The sequence below is a fragment of the Anas acuta genome, chromosome 12 (assembly GCF_963932015.1).
Source record: "Anas acuta chromosome 12, bAnaAcu1.1, whole genome shotgun sequence".
NCBI classification, from domain to species: Eukaryota; Metazoa; Chordata; class Aves; order Anseriformes; family Anatidae; genus Anas; species Anas acuta.
In genome coordinates, this window is record NC_088990.1 from 9,809,249 (window position 1) to 9,828,301 (window position 19,053).

Below are 19,053 nucleotides of genomic sequence, written 5' to 3' on the forward strand. Positions count from 1 at the left end.
CAATTCAAACCATGTAATGGAAGGATTAGGACCCTGTCAAGTTAAAAAAAAAATAAATCCAGAAACACATACAAAGGCCTGACAAATAGGTCAAAAGAATGGTACACGTATCGTAAGGACTCAGTTGCGTGTTCCCCATACAAATAAACAGCTGGGGAAATATGGACCAATGTTTAACAAAATGAAAAATGCGTGGAAATTTAATACAAAAAAGGCTTTGATAAATGAGTACTTTGTGCATTTAATAAATTGGCCATGATCAGATATCTATGAATTTGGACAGGGTGAAATTATTTTCAAAGCGGGTATGAACCATGACTGTTTTAGAACAGAACCTGAGCATGTTGTTTAGCTGTCTTTTTTAAAAGGAAAAATAGACACATGCAAACAAATAATGCTGTTTTGTCACAAGCAGGTAGGATAGAAAGCAATTAAATAAGCAGTGAACAGAAGGACTCACGAGCTTCAATGAACTTCTAAACTAAAAGCTAGTGTGCCAATGCTATTGTGAAACACAGTACTGAGGGGTGTTAAATGTTTTGTAGCATGCTTAGAATAGCTCGTGTAAGTTCAGAAAGGCAAAGGAAGAGCAAAAGGTCATGGCATAAAACATAGTAATACAGATGAAAGAAAAATGAAATTGCTGCTTCTGTGTTAGAGGTGACTATGGAACATTACAAATATCTTTGCAGATACGAATCCAAAAATCACTCAGATGCTCCCACAGCTGTTTCTTTAACTCTTATGTACTTAGTAGGGTTTCAGTCAAGGTGTTAGACTTAAATGAAGAAATGAATATTGCATCTTAATTCTGATTTATAGTCAAAATATAATCTACTAAACTAAAGGATCTTCCTTTCTTAAGAAGCTGTTTATAGTAAACCATCATTAAAATAGGACTACAGAGGGACAGATTTGTGACTGTTTCCCACATAGCAAAAAAGCATTGTATGGAAAACCTGGCAAACCCTAAGCCCCCTTCAGTCTTACCTTAATGACCATGCAGAACTGCCCATGCAGGGCTCATTACAGGATCAGATTTTGAAATTTGAGTTTTTGCTTATTAGACCATTGCTTTAGGCATCCTTAACTTGGTTATTCCCTTAATTGACTGCTCACCTCCATCTTCAGGACCTCTCCTTCAAAACAGGTATGACACCATCTTTTGTAGAATACAGTTCAGGGAGGTGAGTTGTCAATTATAAAAATAATGAGTGTGTCAATCATAAAAATATTGCTGGAATGCTAAAGATTCAAGATCCTATGCTTTGAATAAGAAGCCTGAAGGTATAGCCACACTTCACAAAACATGAATACTGAAATTAAACATGAGTAAAAACACCAGGATCTGTGCATAACAAGCACTGAGCATTAAGTACCACTTACTATCGAAAGTATGAAACTGTATGTAGCAATATATAAAATAATATACAATATTTCTCTTTAGAAAAGGGCTCCCTGCTTCTCTGGAGCCAGAGATCCAGGTGCAGCCAGAAAAAACATACTGAGTTGTCCTAATGGAAGTGGCCACAAAAGAATAAATCACTGCTGATTTTATTTATGGTAGATATATAAAGATATAGTATAGGTAGATATATAAATTCTGTGAAATGTTAAGATCGTTGAATGCTGAAGTTGCACTTGTGTCATTTTTTTCTCTCTACTGTGTCTTAGACTAAGCTCTTAGCCGACAGACAATTTAAATATTCAGCAAATATCCACACTGAAAACAAGTATGTGCTAAATACTACTTTATTGTCTTCAGCTGATTCTAACAGTATTTTTTGATTTATAGCCTCATTTATCAGTGATTCCATCAAAATGACAATGTAAGTTCATTACATTTTTTAAATGTTCCATGTTTGCCCAAGGGACTGGCAAGCCCTGTGTCAGGGAGTGATGCTTTTTATTAAAGTGATTAATTTTAATAAAATAAAAATAGAAAACCAATTCAACAACATCTCACAATGACATAATTAGCATCCTTCTAGAGTTGCTTTGTAAACCACAGAATGGTTAGAGAAATCCAGATGAAGTCTACTCAGTACATTTGCATTTTCTTACTTTCATTGGCTTGGCTATTTCAAAAGACACACATCTGTGTGTACTCATGAAATAGATTGCAAATGGGATAGTAACACAAATGTTCAGCTGACATTTAGTCAAATTCAGCCAAAGCAGAAAACCCAGCAGAAGTGCCCATTATTCTTAATTTAAGAAAGAAGTACATTTCTGCTGCGCAAGGAGCTGTACTACAGAATACATAAATGGAGATAATTATATTTCTTAACAGGAAAGTGATAGTTATTCTACAGGGGGATCCTTTCCCTAAAGGCCTGACCAGTCTGTCATTATCCTGGTACATGTTGCCCAGTAGTTTAAGTTTTGCAATATTCCTGTAACAGATCTGTTGCTAGTCATTCTCAGTAAGTGAATCCTGTATTGTTTGGACCACTGCCACTGATCTGCTGAAGGGTGTAAAGACTATGTGAACCAGGTGCAATTGGTTTTCATTGCCTGTGAAATTTGTCAAGGTGTGAAAAACATTGAATAAAAGTAGGCTATTACACCAAACAGATCCAATGAAGTGATGGGGCTGCCCTACCACCAGAACCAGTAGTAGTTGGACTGTCATAACCAAATTATTTATTTCATCCTTAAAAGAGATTGGAATATAGATTGAAATGGAGCAAAAATATCTACATAGTTTTAAAGGTTATCAGCATTGCACAAAATACAAGATACCCTCAGAACTATTTCTGGCAAAAATTATGTTCTCCAAGTCTTGTGACTTGACTAAGGAAAGACATATGTTTTATTTCAACTTTTGCTAGTAAAAGAAAAAAGAAAATAGTGAGAAATCCTTACATGCTCACTAAAATAAATCTGCAATAGCAGTTTATTAGAAGCACTCTCAAGAGGGAAAATTAAAATCCTCAAGGTCTTGGTCAGAGAAAAAAGATTTCTATTTCTACAAAGAGATGAACCAAAAATTTCCAAATTGAAAAATTAAAGCTGCATTTAACTGTACAGGCACATCTGCTATCACACTACGCAGATCTTGTTGCATCAGTGTCAGCTATTTGTTGCATTTTCTCCTGCCCTACTTGTCTTGCCACAGAATCACAGTACAGGCAGATGTTAGGAATGTCTGCATCTACACAACAAATAACTTTAAATATGGCTATGGGAATTTATGGTAATAAAAACATAAGTATAAAATTCATCATGGGAAAATCCTGCTCTGCCTTAGTCAGTATTTTCCATGCATCTTTGCCCTGCTGTAAAATCCAGAGGCTATCATTCAAAGCCCATCTATTCATTTGCTTTGCAGTCTATGCTCACATCCTTTGCTTTGCGATAACTTCAGCTTGTAGTTTATTTCTATGCAGATAAAATATGTCCATGGAGAGAATATAAAGTAGTAACTCCCACTCTTTCCCATGATCATCATCTACAAGTGATTCTGAATAATGGAGGGCTAGATACCAGGATATCCCCTCTAATTCAGAAAGTATCTTTTTTTTTTTTTTTTTTTTAAGGTAGAATACCTTCTACTTGAGGTAGAATTCTGCTTTATCGTCCCTGAATATTTAATTGGTCCTCCCTGAATTTAATTGGTCTGATTTGTTCTCCCACTGTCCTGTCTCATAACTCTTCATTTACGTCTATGCTCAACCTAACGAAGGTTTGATTGTAGCACAGGGTCTTGCGTCTCTGCCAGCAAGCTAGTGCAGGTCAGTAGCAGCCCAGGCAATCTGACCTGTGTGTCAGCATATTTTAAGAAACAGATTACGGCCCCTTCAGGGACTTTGAGCATGTACTCTGACAGTGTATGTCCCAGCCCATTACTTCATTTTCTTGGGAGCAAGAAAAATGATTGTGTGTTTTCAGTTGTTTGTGGATAAGAAAGCAGGGAGTAAAGAAAAGCATGTCAAAATCCAAAGTTCAGAACAGAAGCATAAAATAAGTCAGAATGATGGGCATGAGAAGACACACCATGATGTTTAAATTCCCCAGCCCTCAATACAGAGAAAAAGAATGTAAAACAATAAAAAATGAAAAATACAGTGCATAAAATTCATTGCATACTACAGGGCTCCTAAAAAAGACTTTCCACATATTTCTACAAACATTTTTATATCTGAAGGCAAGAGGCTAAGGAGTGTTCCACAATTCTGCAAATCCACTTCCATCAAATAAAACAAAGTGTTCCCAAAACATTTAACTCTTACTACAGGATCTGTCACATGCTAGAGCAGCTGAGAGATCATAGGACCACCCAGCAGGAGAGTAAGTACCCTTTCCCACACTGTTTCCATTTTAGAAAATACACATACACACAGAGGGTAGGACACAAATTCCCATTAGGCTTCTTGCTTGTGAGAATGCTTTTGAAAGGAATCAATATATGGAATCAGATTACTTTTTCTTTCTGGTTGAGCCCAGCCAAGTCTCCCTTGCTATAGGAAGGTGAAGCTAGCTCCAGGGAATTTGAAGGTTACTAAGGCAAGTTCTCGTTCAACAAGTTCAGGGCAAGCTCTAGTTCTAAGGCAAATTATCTAGTTCAGTAAGATAACCAAATCCTAAATTATCTTACCGACTTTATCATTGTTCACATGCTGTAGGACCTTGCTAGGCTGGGAAATAAAATCATATTTGCACAAAGCTCACTAAAACAAAACAAAACCTGGCAAAGAGCTTCACTTAAAAAAAAAAAGAAAAAGACACATAGATAAGAAACTGGAGATCAGAAGGAACCCACCACTTATCTGACAAGGAAGGATAAACACAGACAGTAAGAAATCCCCATCAGCTATATTTCTCCACAAGAAACAGTGGTGTGGAGAAAAATAAAGGGTCTAAAAAGAGATGACAGCTCCTAGTAGCAGCAAACAGCTGTAAACTAAAAGCAAGGGATTCCAAATGACGTTTTCAGTGCATCTTACCATTATGTGCCACAAAAGCTCTCCTTTGAGCCGCCAAAAATGTCATCTCATGTGAACCACTACACTGAGGTTGGCTGTCACATCAGAGGGGTTTGAATGAGCCCTTATAACGTGGCTGTGCAGTCTGCTGGCTTGGGCAGTGCTGAGAGCCTCCGTGGGAGAGGAAATGCCAACTTCTGTGACAGAGGGTGGCACTGGCAAGTCACACAGGACAGGTTTATGAGATGTCACACGTGTGTAGCTATATGGAGATTTTGGTACATAGATCTTCAGGACAGAAAGATTTATTGGAACTCCATGAGTAACTCTCATAGTCACTCTGGATAAATTCCAGCTCTAGTGCCTGCAGAAATATGTAGCTAGAGTATGGGTCTCTGAACTGGGATCTCTCCATGCTCCTACTTACTTTTGTACATAATTACACTGTCTGTTGGCTACTTAACAGTACCCAGGAAAGGGTATAAGTATAAAAAAAAAAGACTTAACAAAAAGCTACTTCAAAATCAATTCTTCCCATGAGTTGAGGTTTGAAGGCTAAAAAGATGAATGGCAAAAAATGTGATGTGGTGATTTTTTTTTTCCCATAATGTACTTTGTAAACTCTTATTCAATGATTAGCTATTCCAACATCTTAGAGTAAGGTTATATTAATTAACACATCACCTTCAGCATGATTACTCTAAAGAGTAAAAATCAGAAGATTTATATCTAGATAGCCATTTAACTCCTAACATCCAAATTAGAGTAAATTCAGGAAGGAACATAGAAGAAATTTCTGTATTTTTAAGGAATCAAATCCCTCTTTAAAGCATAAGATATTCTTCGATACCTCATTATTCATTACAATAATAAAAAATTAGAAACTAGCTATAGACAACTATGTTTGTAGATTCATTTCCTACATATATTTATAAATGAGATGAAAATCTTTACCATTTCCTGTGGTTTTTACTGGGAAGTCTGTGGTAATTCTGGATAGAAGCATCCTTCCTAAGTATCTGAACACCAAACCTCCTGTGCCTTTTGGGAAGTCCTTTATCACACAAGCAAAAAGAAGTATCCACAGGAACTCACAGGAAAAGGACACAGAACACCTTAAGCTAGTTGTGAAACACCTTAAGCTTAAGTTGTGAAAACAACTCTTAGAACACGGGGAGTCAGAATCAGAAGAAATTACTAATCTGCTATGATTTTATGTTTTAAGCATGAGCAGAGCTCATGAAAAATCATGAAAAAATGTGCAGACTTCTAAAGGCTTACAGCAAGTGTTTTCAATGAAAACTGACAGATATTTATATCAAGAGTAAGAGTGCTTTGGTGGCAAGTGTGCGAGATACCTACTTGGCATATCGTGACATGTGACCGAAAATAACCAACATGGCAGAAGTCAATGGCACTCCACTTGACATATGGGATGTGTTCTGATGTCAGCTAAATTTATGCCATATGCTACAAAGCATAGTGTAGAGTCTGCCTTTTTTGGAACACAAACAACTTGCTGACACTAAATGGAAAGTTCACCACAGGATTTACATCATCTTTGACCTAATTGTGACAGCCTAGTACAAAAGTAGTCAGGCTGCTCCTCAGGACTCCAGAGTTCTTGGGTGATGCATGAATTTATTGTCCAAACACATGACACCAGATTATGAAAATTATCAGTGTAACCATTTTAGGTACTGAAACAAGTAAGACCCCATTTTGCATTTTGGTAGAAAAAAAAAAAAAAAAGAGAGAGAGAATTAAAACAAAACAAAAAAAAAAAAAAAAAAAAACACACAAGGAGAGGCAAGGCCCCAAGGCAGATGGCGCAACTGGGTAAACGTTGCCCACACATGTGTCTGACATACAGATGTTTTTAAATGTCTCCACCCACATCCAGATGGGCACAGCAGGAACATGTATGAAAAAATGTGTTGGGAGTTGTGCAGACTAGAAAAAATATCAGAAGTTAAGTGTGAAAATCCTCCTGGCAGTAAAGCTTTGACCTGTCCACATTTAACACAACAGACCCAGATATTTGCTTTGGTAACACAAGCAAGGCAATAGCAGACTTAAAAATAAATAAATAATGATTAAATTGCTTGGCTCAGTTGAGCCTTGAGCAACCCCAAAATACCTTATTAAGTTTCCCAATAAACTTTTCCTTGCCCCTCTGCCTTTAGATTTTACTTTCCCTGAAGCCTCAAAACTCTCATGCAGAGAGCAGTTTTGTTGTCTCATGATTTTCTTTGACAATGTTTTTAGTTTGAGTCTGCTTGTTAAGGAAAGTGCAAAGAATCAGCACTGAATCTCAACAATACAAAGTTAACACCCTTGTAAATTCATGCTCTGCCCAGGAGATCTACTGAACAAGAATCCAAGAGGAGAGCTTAGTGATGCAGTCTCTAAAGTAAGCCTATCTTACCAAGAATAAGGAAACAGAGGAAAGTGCAATCATGCTCATGGCAGGGGAAGCTGAGATCTTATAAAACCTGCCAGCTTTCTGAGACAATAAGTGAGCAAAACCAGCAGCAGTTGCAAAAGGACTCGGGCAAGCCAGTCTCCTTATACTAACTCTTTGGTGCTCCCGGGCATAAAAGCAAAGATATCCACATCAGCAGAATGACATGTTTATTTAGATGAGTTAACTGTAAAAACACTTGCCAAGTTATTTCCAGGCTGTGCCAAGTATATGTCAGAAACCAACAGACTGATCTTATAGCAACAATCCTGGAGAATCACATTTTTTTTGCTCTCAAACTTAACAGCAGTTGACTAAACAATCTTATTCTTCCAGGAAAGATTAGATGTCAATTTGTTTTCTTTTCCTGCTTAAACAGGAGTAGCAACAAAGATTGGTGTCAGTTTCTGAGGAAGTACCCCCCTCTCCACTCCCTTTCACAAGAAAGCAACCTTTCCACTCTGCCCCCAAAACAGTCCACAAAGAGAAAGATTAGTCAAATGACTATCATCTTTAAAGGTCTTTGGTAAATAAAACTCCTAGTGTTGGTAACAGCAGAACCACTAAATAAATAAATGAATAAATAAATAAATAAAGTTATTATTGTAAGATCTCAAAGGTACATCAAAGGTCTTGATACAGATATAGACACCTCGATAAAATTTTCCAATTCTAAGCCAACAGATCTAGACTTAAAAAAAAGAATCTATCAGTGCAAAAATACTTCACCAATAGCCAGTGCCTAAAAGGAAATGCAGAGAAAGCACCTCAGAGCTTATAATTTTAGATTAAGGTATAAATGAGTAAAATCACATATGAAACTGCATACTATACCCTTGGATTTTTTTCCCAAAAGATGTTCTCTCACACTGAAAAATATTTTTGCACAATTCAAATAATAATAATATAAAAAGGAATAGATGGAGAAAAAAAAAAAGATTCTCATTAGCAGTGTAAAAGAGCTCCAGTGCCTGTTTCTGAAATGATTAAGTTTTTGAGCCACTACTTGGGTTATTCTAAAAACTGATTATTTAAATTTCCAATTATTTGTCAAATATACATACAGAAATACTGAAAAATACTAACAAGAAACATTTAAGGCAAGAATTCTGAATATGTCTTTCAACTGTTCTTCATAAAACTTGGTCCACCTTAGCCAAAGTGAATTTTACACTATCTATTAAAGATTCTGGATGCTCAAGGTCACTGTGGGAGACACTGGAAACCCCTCATCACTAAGCCAAATTCTCATTAAAAAAAAAAAAAAAAAAAAAAGCTACATTAGATTCAACACCCTTCCGTTCTGCAATAGACACAGAGAGAAAGGCTTCTGTAGATGTATCATCTACAAAATGCTTTGGTAACCTCCAGGGTGAAAGTTGATACTAAAAGAACATCACTAAGAATATTGCAAAAGAAACGTATTATTTTGCAAGTGCTTCCATTGTTTATAGAGGTATATCCTATCTAAACACGTACGGTAATGAATGCTGTTGGATACCACTGTGAAATACTATTGACAAATGCTGTCTCTTGAAGGGCAAAACCAAAAGGAACTCTTCTATTTCAGAAGCAGCAGATGCATTGTATGTTGGCATGATTGGTATTGGAAGTGCAGTATACATAGAAGTCACAAAACACACAGCAAGGTCCAGATCATATATTAATGTCGCTGTAATCTGCACACCAGTCTTCTGCCAAACATCAAATTTTCTCCAATAATGGGGCTATTTTGCTCTCCAGACTATATACTGCATTTTTGAGCCACATTCCTTTTAGGCATTTAACACAACAACAGATTCAGAGAAAGGAAACTAATTGCAATAACATATCCATTCTATTAAGATGGTTCTGTTTATAAAACTTAATATTACAATATTTATTTGATAGTGAGACATGATCAAAGCCTCAATTATAGCCTTTTTTTAAAACCCTGACTGAAGTTGATAGCATAACTCTAATTATAACTGTAGATAGAAAGGTAGATTTCCAGTAAAAATACACTAAAAATCAAATAATTCTATCACAACTTCACCCTGTATAATAATGGTTACCACTCCGGGTAGAGCTCAAAATAACTGGTTCCAAGTTACTGAGTCTGAAATTGGTTCAAAAAGCCATTATGTTAAGCTATTAATATCACATATAAAGGCCTCTTACAAACCCAGCATGCAGAGCACATTTGTACATTGACTGTGTCTGTGCAAGGAAAAATCTTATAACCACTTCCAACTGCCTGAAGCCTGTCTTTCAGCTGAAGCAGAAAAGGTGGTGATATGGAGACTAGGCAGACAAGGAGAGAAGTCTGGGTAGGACTGGGTAGAACTAGGCACAATGCTGAATGAATATCAGCTGGCTAGAACTAAAACTGGGACAGACGAAAAACAATCATATTCAAGCCAAGAGAACCAAGGAAGTATGGTGCTGCCCTTCCTCATGCATTTCTGTTTTCCAGTTACTAAGGCAGCACAAAATACTGCAATCTTATGCTGCTGTCTCTCTTTGCCTTAAGGTTATCAGGAGGCTAGGTCTCCTGATCCAGGTTGGCCAGTAAAGATGCAACACCTCCTTACGAGGTGCTAAGCCTGGAGACAGAAAAAAGAGAAGTTTCAGCTGGTTCTACATGAAGTATTATCCAACTGCCATCCACTTTTGTTCTGACAGTGAGCTTCTAACCCAATTATCAAACTCATGTGAATATCCATCTTAAGAGGCTGCAGAGGCCTTAGACTCCCTCTTCCATCAAAGGACAGCAAGTATGATGCAAGTATGTAAAGCAAGAGTTTGGCAGCTGAGCAAGCCTTGTTTATTTTTAATGTTTTTATCAGAGGCAGAACCTCCCCTCTAGCAATGAAATCTAGAAATTACAAATGTGTGATAGGAATTTAAGATTCAGATCTTTGGAATGCACCTTGTGAGGAAAAAAAAACAACAACAACAACAACAACAACAACAAAAAAAACACTATTGTAGTATTGTAGTTGCCTCTTAATGAAACAAAGAGGCAAGAGTAACACATGTAACAGGCAGACATACACACTCCCACACACCCAGCTGCCATTCTGGGCTGGAGCCTGTAAAATATATTTTTTTTTTTCTATAACAGAGTTCACACGATGAAAGACTTGGAGAAGAAGTAAAATGAATCTGAAGTCTATGTAATTTCATCATACCATGGCAGACATACCAAAGGTTGGGTTTTAACTAGTTTCAGTAATTTTTACATGACTAAAAATTACAATATAAATACAAGAATGAGTGAATGTTATTGAGTTGTTATTTGTATATAAAAATGTCAGTGGATAAGACAGTCAAGGGCTTCTGTGTGCAAGAGAAAGGTACGTTATCTACAATCCAGGTGGCAGAAAACTGATATATAAAAGAGAAAAAAAAAAAAGAAAAAAAAAAGTGGCCACCTCATGTGCAAAGTGCCACAGAACAAAGGCCGTATTTGGATTTCCACTACAAACATACCTGGCATATTCCACTGATGCACATATCCAAGGATTCGATATTGCAACGAGTACCATCTAGAACTTTTGGGGCAAGCTCCACAATCAAGTTCTTTCCCAGTGCTTGACACTTCAGGGCACATGGTGCAGTAGGATCATTATACACAGGGATCCACTCATAAAAGTGTCCCTGGTATTTGACATCATTGTAGGCTGAACACTGTTGTGCTCTAAAGTCACCAACATCTGAAGGGCAGTCCTATAAACAAATGAAAGAAGATAAATTATTAAAAAAAAAAAAAGTGAACCATCTGCATTTTTATAAAGTTATCTGAGAATTAGATAGAACCTATTCAGGTAGGCTTGTTTCAGGAATGCTACAAAAAATATTACAGAATCATGGAATATCCCAAGTTGGAAAGGACCCACAAGGATCTTCAAGTACAACTCTTAAATATGTCACACTGCAGTGTTCTACTGTGTGTATTAAAACAATTTATGTTCCTTAATCCATTGCTTACAATACAGGAAACAGAATATTAACCATATCCCAGTAATAACACAACTGATACATGAGAATAATTTTAAAACGCTACTTTTTATGACACCATATTGTACATTCACTTCTAAAGCCTGGTGTCTAAAGACACCAGAATTTTGTCCTTTACTATAGTTACACAAAGATCTTCACCTCAAGGGAAAAAGTAAAATTATTTTGTTGAAATAAAAAAAATACTTCAAATCAGTAATGATTGTATAGTGCTAGTTCTAAGGAGACAGTTCAATACTTCCTCCCACACAGAGCCTCAGCATATATAGGTAAAATACAAAATACAAGAAATGCCTCGGTAACAAAGTTTGAAATATTAAAATTTTATTTTTATTTTTTATGTATAAAATATTGCACCCAAACAATGATGTTAATATTAAACTACAGTGACAGGAAAGGAGTTGAATATTGATTTATTCAAAAGGAACTTTGGTAAAGTACTGACAAAGGAGTTAGTGTGTCAAACAATCTCTCACTGAAGACTTCCCTTAGAAGTATGTCCAGTGTCAAACAGTCCATATGCCAGACTGAGAGGATATTCTTCCAAGAATTCCAACTGCACATACATGCCAGATGTGAGGCTGATTTTAACAAAGATTTGTTTTCATTGGATATAAGGCTGAAAGATTGTGATGTGTCAGCTGAACTCCTGGAACTTATTACTCAGTATTAGTTAAAAATACTAATCCTGAACTGTGCTTCAACATTATCAGAGAACTGAGCATCCCTTGAAAAAACAAAACAAAACAAACAAAAAAACAAACAAACAAAAAAAACTAATGAAACAGCAAGTGCATTACATGATATTACAGATTAAAACATACATAAGAATGGCATGAATTTACTCCAGTGTCCTCAACATATCTTCCTGACACCGTTTTGTCATATGAATCTAAATGAGTTGGTACTGCATTAGCATGACACTTTGTCAGTTCCTCATTTTTTTTTTTATAATTATTTTTATCTTCACTATAGGAAACAGCAACAAAGAGATGTCTCTGTCTCACCCGTAGTTCATAAAAAACTTCTAAAATCAGTGGTGCCTTTATAGATCAGCACAAGGAGCTTTTGCAAAGTGCACTGAGCAATTCACTGATCATTCCCAGCAATGCTTTTCAACACTGCCTGGTGCTACGCCTTACAGTGACAGTAAATTAAAATTATGCTAGTACATTTCATATTTTCAACCTGGGATACTTCTAGGTTGAGTCTAGTTTGTTTAAACAATAACATGATGAAATAAGAAAAGGAAAATTTTAAATTACAGTTTATGTTACACTTCAAGAGTTTTGCCTGTGCAAAATCCAACAAGTGAGAGCTTCTAAAAATGTGAAGCAAATACTGTTAGAAAGTATCCATATTTACTATCATTCCAGAGAAATTCCCCAAATTTGCATGGGTGTAAATGAGAACAGAATTTGGCTTGGACTTATCTGTCACCTCCCATTTACCATAACTACGAGGCTAAAAAGCAGGGAGGACACCAGAATTCATATGGATACCATATGGTTCCCTTCCACCATTGCAAATGGAGGAGAAGCTAAGGATAAGAAAGAGTAGAAGTAAAGTTAGAAGCAATATTTTGGACTAGTGTTATTCAACCATGCACAGCTTCATTTTCATAACAAAGAACTAAAATGCTATCTGTAAAATAGGCAGAGAAATGTCCTTAGGCTGAGTTTTGACAGGCTGTTCTTACAACTCATTATCGCTAGGTGTTGATGCAATGCCAAGACACAAACACCACAATGTCAGGATGTCAACTTATGGTTCCTGTACGCTTCTCACTGATTCAACACAATGCAGCCCCTTCCTTCCACTCAGTTCCTGACTGCTGGAGAGCAAGTGAATTTTCATCTCCCTATTCTCTTTTGGCATCTTCAAAGAACACAAAGAGACTGTGGCAACTCCTGATTCACATGCCAACTCCACCTGCTTTATGTTTGAGCTGTGTTCAAAAGCAGGAGCCTAAAAGGAACATCACAAAGGGATATCAGAGGGCTGAAATTATCATTTACGTTATTGCAGAATTTGGATGACAACCGAGTTCAGATCCGTTTTCCTCAGAGCAATATGTTTGTATAAAGAAAGGAGTTCATAATCTAAACAGAAAGACGAATAAGCACAGAAAGGAATGTAATCAAGACAACAAGAGGATTCAGACTTCAGATTGATTTCATTGGACTGGGTCAGAAAAGTGAGGGGGGGGCTTAAAAAGTAGAAAGGAAAAATGAGGGGACAAGATGTGGGAGAGGTAGGCAAAGGAGAAGCATGTGTGGGAAGTGGGCAAGGCTGCTTGTCAGCCAGTGATACAGGAGCAACAATCCTTACTCTGTGGTTTTAATCTATTTCAGATATCAATTCATTCCTTCTATTCCTTCTTTCCCCCTACCCTGTCAATATTCCACACTTTTTTTCTTGTTTTTTTAAATATTTTTGCTACCAACTTCAGGATTTTTCATATTTCCTAACTTCAGCAATCACTTTTGCCTTGTACTCAAAGCACTGAACCAAAGCCAGGCCACTCGTAGCTTCGCACAAAACATAAGGAGCTGAACAGATATCTATGATGTCTAATACATGAAAACGTTGGCAAAATAATCACATCCAGATTTCATAGTGTAATGAATTGTATTTATGACATGACTTATGAACATATTAGACAGGCAGATCTGAAAAAGATGCTTCAGACATCACTACCATGCAGTTTAAAACATATATATAATCTCCCATTCTTTTTGTGACAGATCATTAAAACTACTGCATTTAAGGGCTGGCTTCCTATGAAATGTATCGTTTTAGTTTTGGCAGTGACTATTCATAGTCTTTGAAAACAAAGCTAACCTGGGAAATCTGAATCTTTGTAAGCAATGTTCATGGACAAAATATGAAGGTTGCATCAGACCCTGTGATTCCTGCCAACAATTACTCTGCTGAAAAAAGCACAAAAGAGAAGGCAAGAAAATTCCCAGTAAAAATGATGACACCAAAGAAAGTCTAGTCCTTTGTCTAGTTTTGTTCTTTGAATCTCATTTTGTTGAAACCCAGCCAAAACTGATGAAGTCATTGTTTTGTTTTCTTTTTGAAACTAGCTTCAGGTTCTAAGTTATTCAGAGACAATTTTCAGGCCACTTCTTAGTAAAATCAAGATACCTGAGCTAGAAACCCTAGCCAGGACAGCTATAGGGTATATCAGCATTATTAAATAAAAAAATAAGCAAACAGACTAGAAAGAAACTATGCAACTCATAGTAAAATATTATAGGAATAGAGCAGAGATAGATCAGCCAAGATTTCCTGAATAGGATAAATGAACTGGTTAATAGGTGGATGCTGAGACAACAATACAATAAATATGCTGAACAGGTGTGAGCATTATCTGTATATAATAAAAGTTTACAGTGGAATTAAACTTGAACAAATCTGTTACAAAATGTTTTTTTTCTTAACTGTAGGAGAGTCACTCTGGCAAACATATAAGTGACTTTTTGGCACGTAAGAATGTGAAATTTATGGGGAAATGGCCCAAATAACTTGTTCTATGAATAAGACCCTAAAGGATTATCTTAAACACTTCCATATAGTGCACATCATAGCATCAGAATGTAACAGTATATACAAAAATGGAAATATAAAAAAGGGGTTTAAGAAAGACTGAAAATCACATTGAACAGCATATAATGAATAGTTTGTATCATTTATTTCTCTAAAGTTTCTTTAAGAAAAGCTGAAAGCACACATGCAGTTCTAAGAAACCAAGCACATGGCATCCCAGTTATAGACAGAAAGATAAGCAGGCTAAACATATGTATGCCTTAATAATCTCAGCAATTATTTTGTTGCTAAGACCTTGAATTGATTTTTTTGATTGAAACATCACTAATATTATTCTGGAACTATGCTTGAGTTCAGTGAACTTACTACTATTCTATTACAAATCCAGATGAAACCAATTTTCTGGTAAAATGATTCTTGTTCTTTTCATTAGAATGACACACACATTAAGTTGTGCTTCATTTGTACTCCCCAATATAGATGTTAGTGGTGTAATGTATCATGTAGCAAAATTACATTTGCAGACGATTTTACACTGTATATATACTGAATGTCTCATGTGGTTAACAATAATACCTACTAATATGGAAAGAAGCTAGTTTAAACTCTTAATTTTCAAACTAAAATTTTACTCTTCAAGTGAGAAACATTAATTAGAAATAATGCTTTGGGGAAAATTGTATCATTTGAAAGAGGACTGGCCTAGTCCTAGTCTGGCATTAGGTCTAAGCTCCCATTTCAAGGTTAAATCAGGTCTAATACTAGGTTTTAATTCAGTGAGGCCTAATTCAAAGATCAACTTTCCACTGTACTAACAATGGAAATCTCATGAAATTTATTTTTCTCTGGAGTTCTCCATTATCTGATCCATAATCTAGCAAAAACAGTTCCTGAGAGATCTGGCTCTATCTGAACTGAAATAGAAACCTGACCCCTTTCAGACATGCCCCAAAAGCAGAACTGTAAATGCAGCTTCCTGTCTGGAAATTAGCATTTGAATCATCATAAATTCAAACATATTCACATACAAGATGCTAGCCACTTATCACTTTAAAATAAGTCTTAAAGTTAAAAAACAGGTCCTGGTGATTTCAGAAAAACTCCCTGGGGGTTCAGAAAGGATATGGTATTGAGTGCCTTCATTCTCGCCATAGATTTTTACTGCGTAATCCTCAGAACAATCAGTGTCCGCAATGGATCTTATGTTTCCAAAAAGCATATAACTTCTGCTATAAACAGAGATCTATGCACAAATTGATCTCATCTTTCTCCTTTTTCTGTACACTCTGTAGTTTCCTGATTGTTTCACTGGAGGAACATAGTATACTACACTGACTTGTTTGCACTGTTGCATAGGAGGTGGGAGTGCACTGCATCAAACAAGGATATACATGTATATCCTACATGTATATTATATTACATATATACATATATATCCTACATATATATTATTGCATATAAAGTACATTTATCTAGATCAGGAACGTAGCAAGCATTTTATATGGTGGCATTTTGTTTATTGCTTACATACTGTCTGGCTGCAATCTAATTTATCACACAGCTTTAAGAGACTGATTTTGTGTGTGTGTGTGTGTGGTATTTTTATTTATTTAAAATTTATTTATTTATTATTTTTATTTATAAGGTATGGACATGCTGTACTAAACTACTAGGCCTTTACTTCTGAAAGGTCAAGTGACAGGGTTTGTCTCCAGGATCTGACTTTTGCATGTACTGGGCCTGATTCATTAATCGCTTCCACTAGTTTCTGCCAGGAAAAAAAACTCCATCCAATGGTGGAAACTCCATCCAACACCAAGAAGTGGAGTGTTAGAACAATTCAAGGTGCTAGTAAGTCTTGTTCCTGAAGAGGTCAGAAGCCAACTGGCACAGAAGAAACCGTAGGCGTGGCAAACTGAAGAGTGGGGATGGCCAGTTCTCCCAGGAGATGCACTGATTCAACATACTTACTGGGCAACTTCCAGAATCGGGTCTCCTAAGGAACACGTGTCATACTTCACAGCTGCCTGACACAGGCAGAAATCAGAGAGTTGGCAATACCTTGATTATCACCCGCTCTTCCTTGGGTATAACTCAATGCAAGGCAACTGCACAGCTCACCTTTTAAGGGGTATTTGTGTGAAAATTGTTACCTTTCTCCCAGAGGCAGAAGCAGGTGAATCAAATGCACTACAGCAAAATGGAGATAAGATGCTTTTACTTTGTCTATCTTCCCTCTATTCTGGAATGGGACTGTGAGGATGTCATATTGTACTGTAAGGTAAACCATACTAAGAGGTGACTGCAGGTCATAAACCGCCCCATTATGAATTATTGTGTTTGTGCACGTGGTCTGATGATCAGTGGTATCACAAAATCCTGCATGAGCTGCACACCTTGAACAGACTACAACATCTGGTGTGAAAGAAAGCAGCTGTTTAAACAGCATAAAGCATCACTACAAATCAGTTGAGTGCACGTCATGAAGTATGCCATATGTGACTGGTTTTCATAAAATGTGTCTGTAAAAATAAAATTTGATTGCATCATAGTAACAGTAACTGCATATTCAAATCTCCAGCTTCATATTCAGTCACGGAAATTGTCTATGCCAGTGTACCTAAATATACATACTTTTACATATAGAAATATAAAGAGCTGGGCTTAGGCAAAGAGAGGGTATGTAAGTAGTAATTATCCAATTTAGGATTTGAAAGCTACACAGGTGGTTACCCTCTTTGCACATGTGACAAGTGGTGTACTATCGCTAGTGATCACAAATGATCAGGACCCCAGTTTAATGCTTCATCTGAAAGACAGCACCCCAGGAAAAGCACTTGCTACTTTAAGATCAGAACTGATTTCTTAATACTCCAAAATGTGTAACTTTCCTTATAAATGATATAAAGTGTTCTAAATCACAATTGGCACTACAATTTGAAAAGAAAATACCCATTTGGGAAGCCTAAATTTGAAACTTCGTGGTGTCATGCAGAGCAAAATCTTTAAAAACGGTAATAATGATGGAAAGAAAATTATCCACCATAAGTTTTTAAATAGGAAGCAGCATTTCTTAAACTTTAACACATTGTTTGAATAAGTAGAAGAAGCTGTAAAATAGGGTTAAAAGCCAGACTCACATTACTACTGCAGGTTTTGTATCGAATATTCCGACCTTCACAGTTCCTGAAAAATAGATTAAAAAAGGTTACACTGCATTACAGCAAAATACAACCCTGCATGTTTTAGAGCTAGTTATCCTCTTGAAAATTAGACTTTTATTACTTCTGCCCTACCATAATTTGAACTCAAAATACAAGGTTTAAATACAAAGGGGATCTGGGGACTCAACAGGTTACCCTGCTGTCTCTTCAGCAAAGAACATGTGGCTTTCTCTGTGAGCCCAATTTGCTGCAAATCTTATGAAAAACACATTTATTTTTTGAAAAAGAACTCATAATGCATCCATAAAGCCTGATGGATGCTGACTTCAGCAAGTTACTTCTAAATCCATGGGATGTAACCCAGAAGAAAAGAGGATCAGAATATCTAAGCAATTCTTTAATCAAGCTTATAGCTAATGAGCATTAATTTTACTTCCCCAAATTCAATTAGGAAAGAAAAAACAGCCTCAAAACTTTCCTTTATCCCCCCACACAATGCAATATGTTGAAGAACAGCATGTAATTTTACTGATCTGAAGGAATGAGCAGAATTCCTAATTTTAAATGAAATGCAATTCTCACAGCCTGTCTGAGTTCCTAAGGTTCCCAACACATGCATGTGAATTGTGAAACCTAGCTCTATAATGAAATCTGTTACTAGTAGGTGAAGTAACAGGCATATAATAAAGTCATGATTATTTATTGTTCTTTCATCGAAATATGGGGGTGTGAGGATTTCACACCTTTTCAGGGACAGAGTTTGCCAAACTTCTGGATAACTGACTGGTACTTTTTCACAGGGTAAGATATTCTTGTTCTAAAGTCAGAATGGCAAAATCAAGCCCTTGAAAGAACTGGAAATGTATTCTTCATGACTTGATGGGAAATTACATTTAGTGATATCTCTAAAATCAGAAGAAGTGTTTTGGAATAATGCCTT

At 36.4% G+C, this 19,053-nt stretch overlaps 1 protein-coding gene across 8 annotated transcripts in view; it reads right to left on the minus strand.

Annotated features, from left to right (window-relative positions):
- Positions 1 to 19,053, minus strand: part of ADAMTSL3 (ADAMTS like 3) — a 188,830-nt gene that overhangs the window by 83,578 nt on the left and 86,199 nt on the right. For all 8 annotated transcript variants that reach the window (XR_011100541.1, XM_068695210.1, XM_068695209.1 and 5 more), the window contains 2 exons: positions 18,090 to 18,135; positions 10,867 to 11,103 (listed from right to left, as the gene is read on the minus strand). Coding sequence is in view for 7 of the 8 variants with exons in the window: in XM_068695210.1 (XP_068551311.1) it covers positions 10,867 to 11,103; positions 18,090 to 18,135 (283 nt within the window). In the remaining variant the exon portion in view is untranslated. Of the gene's footprint in view, positions 1 to 10,866; positions 11,104 to 18,089; positions 18,136 to 19,053 lie in introns of those variants that run through there.